The 19,950-nt window shown below is 39.8% G+C and overlaps 1 protein-coding gene across 5 annotated transcripts in view; it reads right to left on the minus strand.

Moving 5' to 3' along the window:
• The window catches only part of REV1 (REV1 DNA directed polymerase), an 85,053-nt gene that overhangs the window by 49,423 nt on the left and 15,680 nt on the right, over positions 1–19,950 (minus strand). For 4 of the 5 annotated variants that reach the window (XM_070474859.1, XM_070474848.1, XM_070474851.1 and 1 more), the window contains 2 exons: positions 12,706–12,766; positions 11,199–11,325 (listed from right to left, as the gene is read on the minus strand). In XM_070474859.1, the coding sequence (XP_070330960.1) occupies positions 11,199–11,325; positions 12,706–12,756 (178 nt within the window). In that variant the 5' untranslated portion in view covers positions 12,757–12,766. Of the gene's footprint in view, positions 1–11,198; positions 11,326–12,662; positions 12,686–12,705; positions 12,767–19,950 lie in introns of those variants that run through there. The other variant, XM_020904108.2, reaches the window with a different exon arrangement.

A 19,950-nucleotide genomic window follows, 5' to 3' on the forward strand; every position in this document is an offset into this window, starting at 1 on the left:
CTAATTTGGTGAGTTTGGGTCTTTAGAAGAAGAAACATGTTCCCTTAACAGGAGTTTTGGTAAGGGTTTTTATCATGAATGACCTAACCTTACACCTAAAGTAACTAGAGAAAGATGAACAAACAGAACTCAAAGTTAGTAGAAAGAAAAAAATCATAAAGACAAATAATATCAGAAATGAAAAAAGTTAAAATGGACACCATGGAAATACAAAGACTCCTAAGAGACTACTGTGAGCAGCTATACATGAATAAAATGGACAACCTAGAAGAAATGGACAAATTCTCAGACAGGCATCATCTCCCAAGACTGAACCAGGAAAAAACAGAAAACATGAACAGACCAATTACGAGTACTGAAATTGAATCAGTAATTCAAAAACTCCCCAGAAAGGCTTCTCCGGCGGTCCAGTGGTTAAGGATCCGCCGTGCAGAGAGGGGATGCTCTGTGAGCCCACGTGCCGAGGAGCTGCAAGCACGCAGCCCGCCACCTGGAGCCTGCGCTGGGCCGCAGGGAAGCCACCGTGGTGCGATGCCCACGGCCACAAGAGAGAGAAGCCTCCACCTGCTGTGCGCGAGAAAGCCCGTGCCACAGCAGCCAGACACCCGACAGGCAAAACCCAGGGCCAGACGGCCTCAGAGGGGAATCCCACCAAACAACCGGGAAGAGCTAGCACCTATCCTTCTGAAGGCGTTCCCAAAAACTGCAGAGGAAGGAACACTACTCCACTCATTTTATGAGGCCACCATCATCCTGATAACAAAACCAGCCAAAGGTATCACAAAAAAAGAAAATTACAGGCTGATGTCACTGATGAACACAGATGCAAAAAACCCCAACAAAGCACTAGCAAACCAACTCAAACAATACACTAAAAAGATCACACAACGTGATCGAGTGGGATCTATCCCAGGGATGCAAGTGTTTTTCAACATTCAAAATTCAGTCATCAACAAGCTGAAGCATAAAACCATATGATAAATACCAATAGATGAAGAAAAAATTTTTAAGAACATTCAACATCCATTTATTATTAAAAACTCTTCAGAAAGTGGGCACAAAGGGAACACAGCTCAACATAATAAAGACTGTGTATGACAAACCCAGAGCTAACACCATATTCAATGGAGAAAAGCTGAAGGCATTTCCTCTGAGATTAGGAACAAGACAAGGATGCCCACTCTAACCACTTTTATTCAATACAGTCTTGGAAGTCTTAGCCACAGCAATCAGAAAAGAAAAAGGAACAGAAGGGACCCAACCTGGAAAAGTAAAACTGTCACTATCTGCAGATGACAGGACACAATTAACATGCTACCAGAAAGCTAGCAGAGCTCATCAGTGAATTCGGTAAAGCAGATTACAAAATTAGTATAATAGAAATCCACTGCATCTCTGTACACTAGGAACAAAATATCAGCAACAGAAATTAACAATCCCTTTTACCATCTCATCAAAAAGAATAAAATACCTAGGAATAAACCTACCTAAGGAGAAAGACAACCGGTACTCAGAAAACTGTAAGGCGCTGATGAAAGAAACTGAAGATGACAGAAATGATGGGAAGACACACCATGCTCTCAGTCTAGAAGAATCAATATCAGAGGTGAGACTGGATGATAGTTAAGATCCCTTACAAAGCTATCATACAATTCTAGGCACTAAAACCATTATCTCCAGCAAACAAAATCTGGAGACTAAAAGCAAAGCAGGTCACAACATGCCCAATTTTACAGGTAAAGGAACAAAAAGCAGAATAATGTAAATGATGGAAAAAATACATATAAATTAGCAGGACATCAGAAAAAGTAGGTCAACAACTCACATACCCTGCCTATAGAATAAACTACAATGTCTTATACACTTAACAAGAACAAAACTGAAGAAGTTTAAAGTCACACAACAGAAAGCACTTAAAAGCAAGCAAGGTCTCTACTTGTGGCAACAGAATGTGGTACAGGGCAAACAGTGCAGGAAGTGGAAGTCCTGAGTGCTAGCCCGGCTACGAGAACTAGCTGGGTGACCCCCACACAGGCTTCCCACCATCTGTGGTTCAGTGTGATGAAGGTCAAATGGGACAGATGGAACAAATGATCTCTAGTATTCCTTTCAGATTTAAAATATAAAGAATTTATTTAGCTTTTGGACAAATTCTCTATCATTGCCTCACATTCCATTACAAATAGATTCCATTACATCAAATACCACCATGGAAAACAAAAATCAGTATTACAAAGTCAATTCTACAACCAAAAAGAAAAAAGTAACGACCTGGTTAAAATAAACCATCTTTTATGATACTTTTTTTCCAGACTCCTGCTTCATTTAGTTTGTCCTCTATAAAGGAAGTTCTACATCTGATACTATTGCATGTAAATAGTATTTGTTAAGGGGATCAAAGATTCAAGGGGTCTTCACTGATATTATTCCCTCAATAAGCAATATTATCACCATTATCATTACTATACATGTATTCATTATATATTTAAGTGTGCTTATATGTGTACCATCACACACCCGGAACTGCCAACATCAACCCCCAAACTGTCCACTAAAGTATCATCAGCCAGTAGGGCTTCCCCGGTGGCTCAGTGGCTGAAGAACCCACCTGCCAGTGGAGGAGACATGGGTTGGACCTCCGGTCTGGAAGATTCCACATTCGGAGGCACAACTGAGTCCGTGCACCCCAACGACTGAGCCTGTGCTCTAAAGCCCGGGAGCCACAGCTACCAAACCCCATGAGCCCTAGAGCCCGTGCCCCACACAAGGGAAGCCACAGCAATGAGAAGCCCATGCACAGCCGCGAGAGCGCAGGCCCCACTCTCCACAGCGAGAGAAAAGCCCAGGCAGCAGCAAAGACCCAGAGAGCCAACAAGTAAATAAATAAAAGAATCTCTTAAAAAACAAAAAAGAAATGATTAAAACAAAGTACCAGCCAGAAGATCAGAGACAGATTTGAAAAGTGTAATCTATTCTTTTCAACTGCAGCTTCATTATGAGGAAAGGCAGTGGTCGGCAAAAGCTACCATGATATATGAGCAATATGCTCAGGAAACCTCTTAACAAAGCAACTGGGCAATCATGTGGAATTTCATGACTTTTACTAGCAATAATTCTAAATATTTGATATAGAAATTTAAGATCAGTTGACAGTTTCCCTAAGCCATTACATTTAACAAAATGCCTTAACAGCAATTTACACAATACTTGGCATATCTTGAAACAGAGTATGTGCTCTCAATACATGATTCCATGCATGCTAAGTTGCTAAGTCATGTCCGACTCTTTGTGACCCCAGGGACCGTAGCCTGCCAGGCTCCTCTGTCCATGGGATTCTCAGGCAAGAATACTGGAGTGGGTTGCTGTTTCCTCCTGCAGGGGATCTTCCCAACCAGGGACTGAACCTGTGTCTCCTGCATTGGCAGGTGGATTCTTTTTCCACTGAGCCAGCTGGGAAGCCCCAATACATAATTCCTGCACAAACTAACAAGGGGACGTTTTTACACATGATCACAGTAAGAATTAAACTTGAAAATATTATTTTTTCTTTCCTATAGTCAGCAGACACTTAACATGTGTCCATTCTAGTAGCACCAACACATATATATATATATCAATTTGATTAAAACACACCACCTCTCTGCTGAACAAAATGAAACTGTCATTTCCTGTTTTATAGTCATAAGCAGATAAAAAGAACTGAGCTAAGAGAATTCACATTAATGCAGCACCTAGTCAGTCATGTACTTCCACACTCTTTCTCACTTAATCCTCACTACTGGTGATTCCAAGATTGGAATTCAACAACAGTCTTGGCATACACGTTCTTTGCAAGGTTATTAATGTCACTGCAATGTTATTCTTACCAAAACCAAAACAACAAGCATGTTCTGGATAATTTGGATAACCATGACTTCTGTGCAGGTTTTATTTATGGAGGTACTGGGAATGCTTAAAACGTCACATGCTAATGAAAAGAACAGAAACCAACATAAGGTACAAAAAATGCACTTGCAGCAAATGAAGACCAAAAACATCAAGGTACACCTATTTAAATGTTGATTGTGTAGTGATGGAACAGACAAAACTAGTGGGGAAAAGGGTCAATAAGAAACACATGTGGGGATTTCCCTGGTGGCGCAGTGGGTAGGAATCCAGCTGCCAATGCAAAGGACACGGGTTCAATCCCTGGTCTGGGAAGACGGCGCATGCCATGGAGCGAGTGAGCCTGTGTGCCACAGCTGCCGGAGCCTGCATGCTCTAGGGCCCTCGAGCTACACCTACTGAGCCCGTGGGCCATAACTTCCAAAGCCCACATGGCCTAGAGCCTGCACTCCACAGCAAGAGAAGTCACTGCAATGAAAAGCCTGTGACCTGCAACAAAGGGTAGACCCAGCTCGCCACTACTAGAGAAAGCCTGTGCCAAAAAAAAAAGCAACAAAAGACCTAGCACAGCCAAAAATAATAAATAAAAAAACCAACACATCTGTTGGATAGCCACAGGCAAAAGAATGAAGTGATTTTATAACATACACAAAAATTAACTCAAATGGACTAAAGACCTAAATGGAAGAAAACACAGGGGAAAAGCTTTATGACGTTGGATTCGGCAATGATTTCTCAGATACAATGCCAAAAGCACAGGCAACAAAAAGAAAAGCAGATAAACTAGACTACATGAAAATGCAAAACTTCTGTTCATGAAGGACACAACCTGTGGGACTGGAAACAATATCTGCAAACTGAGATCACTCTAAGGAGGAGTTAATAGACTATGTAAAAAAGAACAGAAATTCAACAAGAACAAAATGTCCAATTTAAAAATGGCCAAAGGACTTTAAAGATGATATACATATGGCCAACAAGCATATGAAAAGACACTTGACATCACTAATCATTAGAGAAATGCAAATTAAAATCCCAATGAAACATCCCTTTAAACCAAAATTCTGAGCTCCTTCAGCATCCTGAAAGATGTTTCTACAAAGGAGACCAACTTCAGGTAAGAGGACTATAACACGGCACCATTTCAAGTTTTAAAAAATCTAAAAACAAGTTCTAAAATGTCTCTTATAGGTTGAAGAACATCATACACCTTTCTTTTCTGTTACATGCACCCCTACTTCACAAAACACAAGGTACATCAAAGAACATTTGATCAACTAGAAAATAATTTATCTAAGCTATCTATATTTCTCACTAAATAGAATGGCACAATTTTTAAAACTTACAAATATTTTATAAAGAATACTTTGCAAATCTGTAACAATTATATTCTGTAATACTCCTACTGGTAATTTTACAGAACATTCTTCAGGAATATTCTGTATGCAATCAAAGTTTAACATTAACTAAAACCATATTAAGAAACAACTTAAGCATAGAAAAGGTAAAAGGACCACAGTATAGGCCTAAAGCTCCACATGTGAAATTCCGCCACAGTAAATGCCATCACATAAACATCAGAACAGCCACTGAAGACCACTGACAAGTCTCTGGGCACAACTTATAAAAATGTTGCTCACTTGGCTAAAACATATCCTATAAACAAACACATTCTGTAAATTTTAAAATCCTGTACAAAAGTTTTCTTTGATCTTTATTGAGAAAACAGTCTATGCACACCATTTCACTCTGCACATCCAAAGAGCCTGACTAAATATTGGCCATGTCACATGCATGATAGGAAGAAGTAAGCCAATAGCTGTTTACACCTCCTATGGTCTTACAGTAGGTAACACCCTTCACTATTTCATTTGAGTTTCACAGTCCTGTAAATGAGAAAGATATTTTAGCACTGTGTTGACTGCTGAGGAAATGAGAGGATGTATCCACAATCACCCACCACTGTGCAGACTCTTGGTCTTCTGAGCTCTGTCCATCATGACTTTCTCCAGTAGCCATCCCCTCTCCTCAGCAAGTGCGTCAGACTTGCTACCAAATTCAGCTAAAAGCCACATACGCTCAACCAAACAAAAACTGAAGAAAAGTTTCAAAAGCCTAAAGAATCTCTAATAGGAGCAAATACCTTTCAGACTCTGGCAAAATTACAAGGAATGGTATAAACTAACACAGTAAGTCTCTCCCACATAGGAGGTTAAATTCCTCCATTCCTGGATTCACAAGATCAGAGTCCCACAGCAAATGGGAGGAGACAGCATGTATGTATCCACAGAAAATAACTCCTGGAAGGCATCCATTTCAAAAGAATTAGATCAGAGTATTAAAGGGACTCTGTCCCTAAGTCACATTTGTATGCTCAGAAAACATCAATGTTAAGGTTCAGTTTTCAAACAGATCTCTACCACTTAGAACGTCAGTCTGTGGTATGTGTATATTGCCATTTCATTTTGCAGTCATATTTGCAGAATGTCTCTGCCTGCCCCATTTTTCCACAGAATTCAGTAGTGTCAAAGTCCCCAGACCTGGTCTCTGATTCACCTACTGAAAAAGGCAGAAAATTACCCAAACACTTCTTTCCATATTAACTATCCTGATCCAACCTCACAGAAGAGCAGTTACAGCTCCCTATATCTGAAGCACTAGCTGACCCAAGCTTTCACCAAGATAAACACACTCAGGGCCCGGCTCCCAGAGATTACAATCCAGTAAAGCCTAGAGTGTGGCCAGTGTCTTATTTAAAAACTAGAGACTTAAGAAAATGGAGCTGACTTAGCATACAAGTGAACACATTTCAACATTCTGATGTGCAAGCATGACACCCTGGCACTCATTCACACACTCAGCTGATGTTTACTGAGATCTCACAACGTGCTGCGCAAGCTCCGAGCCCTTGGTACTCGCATCGGTGCTCCACTGGGCAGACAGAAAGTAACTCGGACAAATACCAGCACGAGTGCAAGGAAATTCTATGAAGAGAAACAAAGCTGGATAAGAGATGAGAAATTTATTTTAGACAAGGCTGATCAGGGAAAGTCTCCTGGAGAAGGTAACATCTGACCAAGGCATGAATGATCAAGACTTGGAGGAGGAAGGGCTGAATGGAGGTCCAGGGGTCACTATACAAAACGGACTTTCTGACTCCCCAAAACTTAATACATTTAAAAACCTGACAAAACAAAACGACACTCAGGTGTTTTGTTTTCTAGCCAAAATGCTCTGAGATGTATACACTATGGACCAGCTTAGGGAAGGAGGCAAACCTAATTAATGAATGAATCTGACTCCAGGTTACAGAAGTGAGGCAATGAGCTACGATCACAGTGACAGCACGAACAGCAGCAGAGGGAACTGAGATATCAGAACAACCCTGCTGACCACAGTCAGAGGATGTCAAGGTGAAAATGGAGGTGAGGGTTAGGACAAGAATGCCTTTACCCATCTTCATCCAGAAACACTGATTTACCTAGAACCAGTTTAAAAAGTCAATTCTACCTCAAAGGCTTACTTTTGTCTGTGTTGCCACCACTTGCCTCTGTCCATATCTAATGTTCAGAAATTGACTTTTTCATCACAAAATTCATATTCTCCACCATTGTCATCTCTGTTCAAACACAATTCCTAACACACAAGCAGCATAAAAAATATATTTGCTTAATTTATCAAGGTAGAGTAAAATGGGATGAAAGGTTTAAAGACTGGAACACTTAACAAGGATGTCAATTCTTCCTAAATTCAACTATAGGTTTAATGTCATTCCTATCAAAATCCCAGCAAGGCACCTATTTTGTAGACACAGAAAAACTTCCCCTAAATTTTATGTGGAAAAGTACAGGCTCAAAAAAATAGCTAGAACAATCTTGACAAAGAATAAAACCGCAATAATATACCTGATATTACAGCTTACTATATAGGACCATAATCAAGATTATGTGGAACTGGTGAACAGACAGACGCATGTTTCAGTGGGGCAGAACACAGAACCCAGAAACAGACCTACCCAAACACGGCCAACTGATTTTTGAGAAAAGTACAAAATGGAGGAAGAACAGCCTTTTCAACAAACAGTGCCGGAGCAAGTGGATATCCACAGGTCACAAAAAACAAACAGAAATAATCAATATGGACCATGAGTTTAAATATGAAACATAAACCTGTATAATTTTTAGAAAAAACTAGGAGAAAATCTTTAGGATCTAGGACCAAGCCAAGACTTTTGACTTGAAAGCACAATCCGTAAAAGTAGAAGTTGATAAACTGGATCCCATCAAAATAAAAAACTTCTGTTCTGCAAAAGACTGTGTGAAGAGCGAGAAAGCCAAACCACAGACTGGGAGACAACATTTGCAAACCACGTATCTAACAAAGGAGCAGTACTGAGAACAAAGAACCCTCAAAATCCAACAGTAAAAAAACAAGCAATTCAACGGGAAAACAGGCAAAGGACACGTACAGACATTTCACCAAAGAGGATCGGCAGGTGGCAAAGCAACCCGTGAAAGGAGGCTCGGCATCACTAGCCAGCAGCAAACACAGACTAAAGCCACGAGAGGGACTGCACTTCCATTAGAATACCTACATTAAAGCCACAGAAACCCAGCCTGTCTTTACAAAGTGCTGATGAGGATGTGGAGCAACTGGAATACAGACTGAAACCACAAAGAGATATCACTACATACCTATTAAATGTTTAAAACAGAAATCACTAAATCCCAACAAGGATGCAAAAAACCGGAATCGCCCATAAATTGCTCGTGGGAATGTAAATCACACAGCCACTTGGGAAAGAGATTGGCTGCTTCTTAAAAAAATAAAAACCACGCAAGTTCAACCATATAACCCAGCAACTGCACTCTTATGTTCACACAAAAACTCATACATGAGTGCTCACAGTCAAAAAGAGGACATAATCCAGACATTCTTAAATGGGTCAACGGTTAATCTGTGGAAACATTCATACCATGGAATATAGCTCGGTAATAAAAAGGATAAAACTAATAATAAACACAACAACTTGGATGACTCTCCAGAATATTATGCTGAGTAAAAAAAGCCAATTAATTCCAGAAGGTAATGTACTGTATGTTCTATTTATGTAACATTGTTGAATTGAAAAAAGTACATGAATGGTGGCCAGACTAGCAGTCCCCAGGTGCTTAAGGAAGGAGCAGAGTGGCTACAGAAGTGAAGCACGAAGGATCCTTGTGTGAAAAGTTCTGCATCTTGACTGTATCCATATCATCCATACTCTATCCTGGCTGATAAGAGTATTATCTTTTTTAAGATGTTACACTGTGGAAAAGTGGACAAGAGTCATGGTCTCTCTCTGTATTTTTTCTGTGTGTGAATCCATAGTCAAAAAAATTTTTAATTAAAAAAAAAAAGTTGGAAGGCAAAGAAGTGAACTTAGAAGGGAAAAGATGCTGTTTGGCAGGAAAAAGAGAAGAGAGAATAAGTTAACAGAGGCAGAGTATTCAGAAGATGCGGGAACTTATCTCTAAAAAAAAGGGATGGGGGTCACCAAAGAGAAGCTCATATGGCAGAACGGGGAGCTTTAAAGGAATCAAGGAAACCTGGAACATCAGTTAAAGTCTGTGAGGAGCGTGAGTAAGCGTCAACATTATCATACAGTTTCCCCACTGTCTCAATGAATCCAAAGCACTAGTCTTTACTTGCTGAGTCATCACAGAGATCTTAGATTCTGTTTCACCTATAAAGCTGCAAAGCAATCACTGCAAGTGGAAATTTTTTCTAAAAACAATTATACCACAGCTTGCACATCCCTATAAAAGTCAACTTAATGGAACTTTACTTATGGAATTATATAATCCTAACAAAACCAAGAATAAAAACTATATTATTATCCCTATCTTAAAGGAAAGGACAGGGATAATAAAAGGTCCAAACAAGAAAATGTTGAACAGTCACATACAAATTAGTGATGAAAGTAAATTGGAATTCCAAATTGTCAACCATGGTAGTGATTATTACAACATTCATTTTCTTCTCCCTCATACAAAGAATCTCCTTTTCTTCCTCTTATGTAAATGAGGGTGCCCCTGCAAACTGGGGACTTCCAAAACTGGCTAATGTAACAAGTAATGTTTATGTCTTTTTATTAACATCTTGAGTCTTTTATAAAGCATCTCATGAAAGTCTGTGGAGTTTGAATGTTCTAAGATGCTTATGTAGAAAAGCTGCATGTGAATTTTCCGAAAGTTGCAGTAGCACTGACTTTGAGTTAGCATTCCTAAATTGTCAATGATGTCTGATAAAACACAACCAGGCTACATTACTGTTTAACTGAAACCTAACTTTAATCAACAAATACCCCAAGTTACCCACAAGACTGCAGGTGCACCAAGGACACAGGAGTAGTGAGATGTGGAAATGGCGCTCTTGCTCCTGTCTGTAAACCCGCAGATATAGTAAGATCCAAGAAACGCCAGGATGTGAATAAACGCAAGGAGCCACCCCCACAGAACCATGAGAAACCACCCCCACCAAGAGCAGGGAGAGACAACCAACGGGAACTGGTTCACGGAGACCTTAAAAACAAGTAGCTAACAGCCAACTAAGAAATGGACGGGAAAAGTGGGCCCCTGGATGGCTGGTAAAACAGGAAGCTGACAGCTGACACTGTAAACTAAAATTCTCAATCTCCTCTCCAACTCACAGAGAGAAACCATCCTGTCCCTTCTGGACACGGGACTCAATGACAACAGGCGTGGCAGGAGGAGAGGAGGGACACAGAGGAGGAAAAAAATACAGCAGGAGAGTAAATGAGATTTTGCTTCCTAAATAGTGAGAACTGGGCCCTCACCTTTCCTGTTGGCAACCAGATGCCAGCTGCTGCGTTTACACCCTTCTCAAGACTGGATGCAGAGAGCGTGACACACACTCCACCCACTCCCCCACCAGCTCCAAAGGACCTCTGGACAATCACAGCAGAAGAGTCCCCAGGGGAGGGTCCCTACAAGGCCCCCCTCTTTGGGCTCACAGTTTACAAAGCCCCACATGTGTGATGAGCTGTTTAAGCAGGAGGACTACAACTTTTCATTTTAAACTTCATCTGACTTTTAAAAAAACCACGTGCTTTGATAAAAATTAAAATAAGACCATGGCAAGCCGAGGCGAGATGGAAAGAAAGGGTGAGGAAGGAGTATCTAAGCAGAGGGTCTTCTATCTTTTTTATACGCAAGATAAACAATTAAAAACAGAATTTACAACAAGTCACCCCAATCCTAAAAAAAGGTACACGCCAAAATGAGATAAATAAAAGGTAAGATGCAGTCAACCTGTATATCCATTAACATAGATGGCGACTCCACTAAAAATTGTTGATGAAGTTCCGTCCTTCTGGATAGCAGCGTCTGATCGAAACTGTTGCTCCAATTTCTGGACCTTGGCGGCCATATACCCACCCTAGAATTCAAGAAAAGTAAACTAATCATAAAAGATTTATTTCCTTCCCACCTCCCCATTTTAAAATGAAATTAAAATTAAAAAAAAAAAAAAAAAGACCTTACTCTGTGATAGTGATCAACATACAAGGATGAAATAGGGCATAATGATAACATAAACCATAATTCAAGGTGATACAACAGGCAGGTCAAGGGAGACTTTTCCTGTCAACTCGATTTTTAATAATTCTGTCCATAACATTGTAAAGCAGTTACCTCCAATTAAAGAAAAATTCTATCACATTCTTACAACAGTAGGTGCTACGTTAAAAGAGGAAAAAGGTAAGTCTAGAATAAGTGTAATATCACAGAATATTGCTCTTATCTACAAATGTTATGACAAAGTTTAAACCAATTAAAAATTTGACAAGTGGTCAGTTAAAGAGTATATTTTAGACTGGCTTCCACTATCTTCTCTGTATAGTAAGCTTAACATCAAAAACTTCAAGTAAAATGAAGATGTTTGACAAACCAACACAGTTACCCATACATGTGGATAAGAATACAATAAACAATTCAGTGGTTAGGTTCTGGATCTAATCAATCTGATAGTAGTACTAAAATTTATAACACCAACCTAAAAAAAGAATGTAAAAACATTATTACGTCTGCTAAAGACATTTAGAAATCTATGAATTCAGCTATACCTTTCCTGAACACTGAAATAATTAAGCTAAATCTATTAAGACTTATCAATCTTACTTTATTTATAAAGCCTTCAAAGTAAAATTGTAGATGTCTAGAAGTGGTATGTATTTTTCCCAAAATGGAAATAACTTTTAATACTGTTTTTGATTATTCAAATATCACATGCCATTAAAAATTTTTTTTCTATTCCCAGAAAAGAAGAAAATTTAAATTAGCTGTGATCCATTCAGTGCTAACAGTATGGGATCTTACTTTCAAAGCTTATTTCTATGCCTCAGGACACAATAAGTTTTACACACACAGGATCACATGTAATACTCCTTTATACCACAAGACCATCCTGCCAGGTTAGCACACAGCTAAATGACGGGTACTTACTCTTCTATGCTACAGAAGATAACTTACTTGCCCAATCACCTGTTACTGGATGTCTATGTCTTCCTGTTATCTAGGATTATTAGCAAATCTGTGATAAAAGGATGATATAATACATTCTGTGCACTAGAACATTTATTTCCTCAGGACAAAATTTCTCAAAGTTTAAGCTTTCAATATACTGTGAATACACACACAGAGTTGGTGTCTAAAGCGATTTACAATTTAGAAAAGACCTTAAACCACATTATAAACTAAAAGAAGAATGAAGAATACCTAGACAGTTCAATACAATTATTTTTATTCTTTTAAAACACACCCATTTTTCCCAGCCATCTTCAGCTCTCTTCCTCCATCCACCTCGTCTCATGGTGGAGCTTCTGTATTGGGGGGAAGAAAAAAAGAAATACTTCAATCTCTTAACAGACTATACTACTAATTGGTACTATATTTCAATATAAAGAAAAATGAGAAAGTAAAATAAATTCAAATGTTCAATTCATTAAAGTTGAAAGTATAAAACTGAGGAAATTTTCCCAAGGCATATCATTCTCCTACTTCACCCCAAAACTCCTTGCAGATAAGTATCAGGTTGAAATATCAAACTTTAATTACAACTCATTTTTATTTTTGGCCATGCAATGCACATGTGGGATCTTAACTTCCTGATCAGGGAATGAGCTCATATCCTCTGCATTGGAAGCACGGAGTCTTAACCACTGAACCACCAGGGAAATCCCTTCAATTTTAACAGGAAAAACTTTTATGCATTTCTGAGCATCAATTCTAACACCCACTTATATAAAGCATCACCAAATCCAACTAACATACTGTGCTTACTTGTTAACATTAATTTGTGCTAAAAGAACCTAAAAAATCATTTCCCTCCATAAACTGTCCTAAAATATGGCTTCTAAATTTTGTATTTTTAAAAAATTTATTATTTTATTTTTTGCTACACCACATGACATGCAGGATCTTAGTACCTCAACTAGGAATTGAACCTGCACTCCCTACATTGGGAGTGCAGAGTCTCAACCACTGGACCATCAGGGAACTCCCTTGACTTCTGTCTTTGCTATTACATACTGCATACTTAAGAGTGCAGTCATATGACTAAGCACACACACAAAAAAGAGTGCAGTCCCAGTGTAATCATCAATTATGCAAAAATCCTAAAAGAAGTCGATCAAAGCAGTGTAATTAAGGGACATGATGCAGAAAGATTATCACTGATAATAAATTAGTAACTCTAGCATTTTCCTTAAGGGAACACATGACCAACTCTACCATAAAGCCACCAAACTGGCTCATCTCAAGTGTCAACTGGCTTAGCAGTGATAAAGGTATAAATCAAAGCAGGCATTACATGAGGCTCCTTGTAAAGTCGAATTCTTCTAATTCAAACAGCTACATCCTGGGTGGGACAAGACTGCATTATCCTTCACAAAATTAATATGAGCTCCATTCTTCTTGTTTAGTAACTATATAGGTTAATACCGAATGGTTACCATATACCACTGGAGAAGTCATACATACAGTATCCAAGTTAAACTGGTTCTGATATGGTTTAAAACAATCTTTTATTGAGTAACATTTTAAAACAGCCACACTTTATCCACATATATCACCTGATATCTTCCTTCAAATATTTCTTTATTAGTATATATAGGATTTATAATATCTACTTGGTGACTTTGTATTAATTACGAATCTTTACTGCCTACTCTAAAAGGCACCTGAAAGACATGCAGAGATAGTCTCAGAGTTAACTCCAACAGGGGGACAAGGGGCAGGTGGGGAGGCTCTGAGAACAGGAGGCCAAGTGGCCAACCCTGACCAGGTGCGGTGCGCGCAGGAGGGGAGGGTGGCTGTTTTGTCTCCGACGAGTAAGGGCGTGTGTTCACCCTGAGCGCCAGGACAGCCATCAGCGCTGTTTAATACTTCTGGTCTCAACAGGCTCACTCTGGCCAGGCTGCTCCCCCAAGAGCTCTCTCTTATCTTAAAGGAGCCTGGGAATGTGACCACATAGTTCCTGACTAACTCTGACTGCACACATCTGCTCTTACAAGTGAAAAGTGTGGGCATTCTGGTCACTGTACATTAAGAACGAATAATAACAAAAATTATACGAAACCATTAATCTGTTACACGAAGGTAAGTTAATTCACCTGACCATTTAAGAGCCTCATTGTAAAAGGTCAATACGAAAATCCTTACTGATGGCTTAATGAAAGATCTCACTAACACAAAATTTCTTTGAAGAAAAGTTTTAAATAAACTTTTAAGCTTCCCAAATTAAGCTACCCCAGACTAAGTTTTGAAAATGAAAAGCAATGAAGGGCTGAAAAGGTAATTTCATCAAATTTCGAAAAATGTAATTTGACCCGTGTACAGCAAACTCCTATTGGCCCAAGATTCAATAAAAACCAAGAAAAGGGAAATGGAAACAAGAAACACACTTCATTTTATTTTATTTTTACACACTTCACTTTTTACATTCAAATTCTACTCTGAAAAAATTTCAGGACAAATAGTAAACTTGGTTATTTGGACCAACTCCCTGCGGAGGAGGAGGAAAACTAGGCAAAACATTGTTTAAAAAGATAGCCTCAAGGCACAGAAGGCCGAGCAAATGATGAAAAATTACTGGGCCAAGACTCAGCAGCTGACAGAGGAGACCTGCTGCGTCACATCACCTCGCCAAACCGGGTGCCTGAGAACACACAGTGAGCACTGAGGGAGTGCCAGCCGGGGTTCAGGGTCGTCCTGGGACGGAGCTCTTCACATCTGGGCTGAGGGCCCCAGGGTCAGGGTCAGCTGGAGGCAGGCAGCCCAGAGCACCCTGCCCGGGGTCATCCCAGCCTTAAGAGCAGACCCAGGCGACCTCGGCTGCCTCACGGTGCCTGGCAGAAGGAAATGTGGATGCTCTGAGGAGGCAACTTCCTAAACTTCATACATCTCTACACACGAGCTTGCAAATACAGTATCTGGCATGTAAAAATAACCAGGCACACAAAGAAATGATCACACAAACCAAGAGAAAAAGACAAAATAAACAGACCTACACAGATTCGAGTAAAGGAAATTAATGCAGACTTTAAAGTAACCGTGCTCACTCTGCTCAAAGAGGGGAAAGACAAACTTCAGACTATTGGTAAGGAACTGGAAAATACCAGAAATAACTAGACAGCAACTCTCAAGCGAAAAGATAAAATATTAGAAATTAAGAATGTAATGAACAGGTAAAATGTCCAGATATAGAGCATATGGACAGAAGGGAAAGAGATACAGAATATACACAAGAAAGTCTAATTTAAGTAAATTGTGGGGGTAAAGAGGAAAAAGAGAAGTTATGTTTAAAGAAACAATGGCTAAAACATAGTCTAAAACTAATTAAAGATACCAAACTACATATTCAAGAGGCTCAATGAGTCCCAAACTGGAAACAAAACATAAAGAACCTACATCTAAACATATAATAGTAACACTATGAAAAACTAAAGACAGGGAAAAAAAAGTCTTAAAAGCTGTCATGGGTGGGAAAAAGAGATCCCGTTCAAAATACGGTAATGAGACAGTGGTCTCTTCCACAGAAACAACAGAAGCAGAAGACAACAGTGCTGAAAGGAAATGATGCTCAGAATTCTATACCCAGAGAAAAATTCAGCCAAGAGAGATGAAATACAGGCTTTTTCAGGCAAATAAAAAGAGGTTAATATCACCAGCAAAGTTTGTCTAAAGAAAATTAGAAAGTATGTCCCTTAGGTAGAAAGAAAATCCTCTCAGATGGAAGATCAAAAATACAGGAAAAACATAGACACACACACAGCAAGGAAAACAGTAAAGAGCTGCATGAACCAATGTCAGAAACTGACTTAGTAAAACCACATGACAATCAGATACTGTCTGTAGCGTAATGGTCAGAACATACGAATCAAAAGATTATGAATGAAAGACTAGGGGTAAGGGACTTATTTCTAATCCAGGCTCTGCCTCTGACTTCATTGACCACCGGTCAACTGCCATCTCTCTGATGGAATCTCAATGACTATATTATTGGGGTCTCTCACTATCAGGGGTTTGGGCAGTTGACTACTAGAGTTCCCCTTGGTGCTCTACAGAAGACACACTAAATAACTATATTCAGAAATGAAACATAAAAAATTAAAGAGCAACATCATAGGACATCCCTTATATGCAGAATCTAAAAAGAAATGATACAAATGAAACTTTTACAAAACAGAAAAAGACTCACAGACTTAAAGAGAAAGAACTTTTGTTTACCAGGGAAGGGACAGTTATCCAGTTAGACATGTACACTGCTATATTTAAAACAGGTAACCAACAAAGACCCACTGTAACTCTGCTCAATGTTACCTGGCAGCTGGACCGGAGGGGAGTTAGGGGAGAATGGATCCAAGTGTATGAATGACTAAGGCGGAGCCGCTTTGCTGTGAACTGATACTGTTTCTGCTAACCAGTAAGGATCATGGAAAGAGTCTCTGCCTGTGCTCAGAAGCTATCATGAAAGGAACTTCCACAGTAGAGGACTGATCTGTTTCTTCAAACAGGACTTTCCCCAGAATGGGAACCTCAGCTTGACAGAGAGAGCAGCCCTCAGACATAACACATCCTCTAGGTTCCAAGCAACCTTCTGAATTACAGTATGTCCTCTTGAGAACACCCTTTAACAAGCCATTCAGTTATCAAGCCAGACTTGTACATAACAACTGCCTTCTAGTTTTCAGATGAAACTTGCAGACTGGGTTCCCAATCTAGTTCCATTGTACATAGTGGCCTTGAGGAAAGTGTTGCACATTGCTGAGACTGTAATGTACAACCTAGAATAACCATCCAACCTTGCCATATTCAAGCATTAATATAGAAGCCAATTTCTGGGTTTTTAAAACTTAGTTTAAAAAAATGGATAAAGAATGAATTCATGTATGCAAAAGTACCCTGATCTCTAACACTGAGGGACTGTGTTCTCAGTCATGTCTGACTCTGTGACTCTATGGACTGTGGCCCCCCAGGCTCCTCTGTCCATGGGATTCTCCAGGCAAGAATACTGGAGTGGGTTGCCATTTCTTCCTCCAGGGGACCTTCTGGACCCAAGGATCCGGACCCGGGTCTCCTGCATTCAGGCAGAGGATTCTTTACCACTGAGCCCTAGCTGCTATTATACAAATCTACTCTACCCAGGCCACAGTGTGAAAATCAAATGAGACCACATATGTGGAAACTGCTTGAATAGCGCAAGATACAAATGTCTTTCCTTTAAATAAGCTATTTGTGGTCTACATACAACACAGCAGATTTAGTGACACGAGACCTGAGCTCTAACCCCAGCCCTGCATCTCCCAACCTGCATCTCGTCTCCTGTATTGCAGGAAGATTCTTTACCGGAGAGACCAAATCCACCTATTGGGCTTCAAGTGATGAAATCAGGAAGACCCCGCGGGAGGCACCGTGCAGCCCCGCCCTCTATACACACCCGCAGCTGCCAGATGAGGCAAGCGTGAGGCCAACAGGACAGCAGCTCCAGGGGCCCAGGAGCCCCAGTGCCCACGATGCAGGAGTTCCCGACTCTCTCACGCTCTTACCAGAGACACTCAGAACACGATGAAGCGCGTCAGCACGGTCCTACTTACTGAAACTATACTGAAATTACCGACACACTGTTTCACACCTGCTGAGCACACTGTCATCAGTTCACTCAGGACCTCCAACGTGTGTCTCACGAGGCTAGTCAAGTTACCACTGTAAAGAACTTCGTGCTGTCTTCTTTACTAGGATTACTGGTGGATTTTAACATCTCCCCACAGAATGATGTTCATCACCATGAGCAACTGTTTTCAAGCAAAAGTGGTATTTATCTATTTGTTAAAGAATCATTAATATTCTAGATAGTTCAGCACACACCAGCAAAATTCCCACTACATATCTAGGAAATGCCCAAATACATATTAATGTTACTCTACTGGTTACCTATTTGTAACCCTCAAGTATATTGACTATTAAGTCATGAAAATGACACTGAGTGGCTTTTACTCACTCTCATTACTCTAGCCCCTGGTGGCTCAGGTGATAAAAGAATCCACCTGCAATGCAGGAGACCTGGGTTTGATCCCTAGGGCTGGAAGACCCCTGGAGGAGCGCATGGCAACCTACTCCAGTACTCCTGCCTGGAGAATCCCATGGACAGAGGAACTCGGTGGGCTACAGTCCGTGGGGTTGCAAAGAGTCAGACACGACTAAGTGACTAAGCACAGCACATACATACATGGATAGGTTTATCTTATCTTCATTTAATAGTTACTTAAGAAATAGTTAACAAATGAACTAGAATATACAGATATACAAATGAATACACAATGGATGAATGAATATGCAAATTACAGTAGCATAAGAATCCATGACTGACACACATGCAGAGAGCAGCCTGTGGCCACCCAGACCGTGACCGGGCAAGGTCAAAATAAAGCGAGTTTCCCTGTGGCTCTCACCATGTCACTGTGCAATGCTTCTTCTTCTTCAGGGCCTCTTTCTTTACCTTAGTTAGCTGTCAATTCTCTGCTGACAATCAACAAGCTGCTTGATAAACGGCTTAAAGTACGACCACCCCAGGGACCTGTGTATTTAAAAGGACTTCCCTGTGACCATTCAGAGGGGGAAAGCACATCTTTCTGATACATGGAGTTGGGATGTTCAGACACCACATGCAAAAGAATGGACCCTTATCTTACACCATATACAAAAATTAATGGACAGTGGATCAGACTTTAATGGAAGGCCTAAAACCAGAAAGCTCTTGGAAGAAAATAGGAAAAAAGCTACATGGCACTGGATTTGGCGATGATTTCTTGGATATGACATCAAAGCATAGGTAACAAAAGAAAAAATAAACTGGACTAAACCAAAATTTTAAAATCTGCATCAAAAGGATAAATCAAATGAGTAAAATGCAACTCAGAGAATGAGAGAAAATATTTTAAAGTCATCTATCTGCAGAGGGACTAAGAACCAGAGTATATGAAGAACTGTTACAACTTAATAAAAAATACACGGATTAAAAAATGGGCAAAAAATTTCCATAGACATCTCTTTATAAAGAAAATATACAAATGGCCATTAAGCCCATGAAAAGATGTTTAACATCACTAACCATTAGAGAAATGCAAATTGAAACCACAATGAGAACCATCTCATACCCATTAGGATGGCTACTATCAAAAAAACAGAAAATAAGTGTTAACAAGCATGTTAAAAAACAGGAACCCTTGTGCACCATTGGTGGGAAATGGTATAAAATGGTGTAGCCATTATGAAAAATGCTATGGTGGTTCCTTAAAAAATTAGATACAGCACTGCCACATGATCCAACAATTCCACTTCTGGGTACAAAACCAAAAGAACTGAGATATTTGTACACCCATGTTCACAGCAGCATTATTCTCAAAGCCCAAAAGAAAGAAAGAAACCCAAGTGTTCACTGATAGATGAACGGATAAACAAAGCGTGATATACATAAAGTGGAACAGTATTCAGCCTTAAAAATGAA

Source organism: Odocoileus virginianus, chromosome 2, assembly GCF_023699985.2.
Source record: "Odocoileus virginianus isolate 20LAN1187 ecotype Illinois chromosome 2, Ovbor_1.2, whole genome shotgun sequence".
Lineage (NCBI taxonomy): Eukaryota > Metazoa > Chordata > Mammalia > Artiodactyla > Cervidae > Odocoileus > Odocoileus virginianus.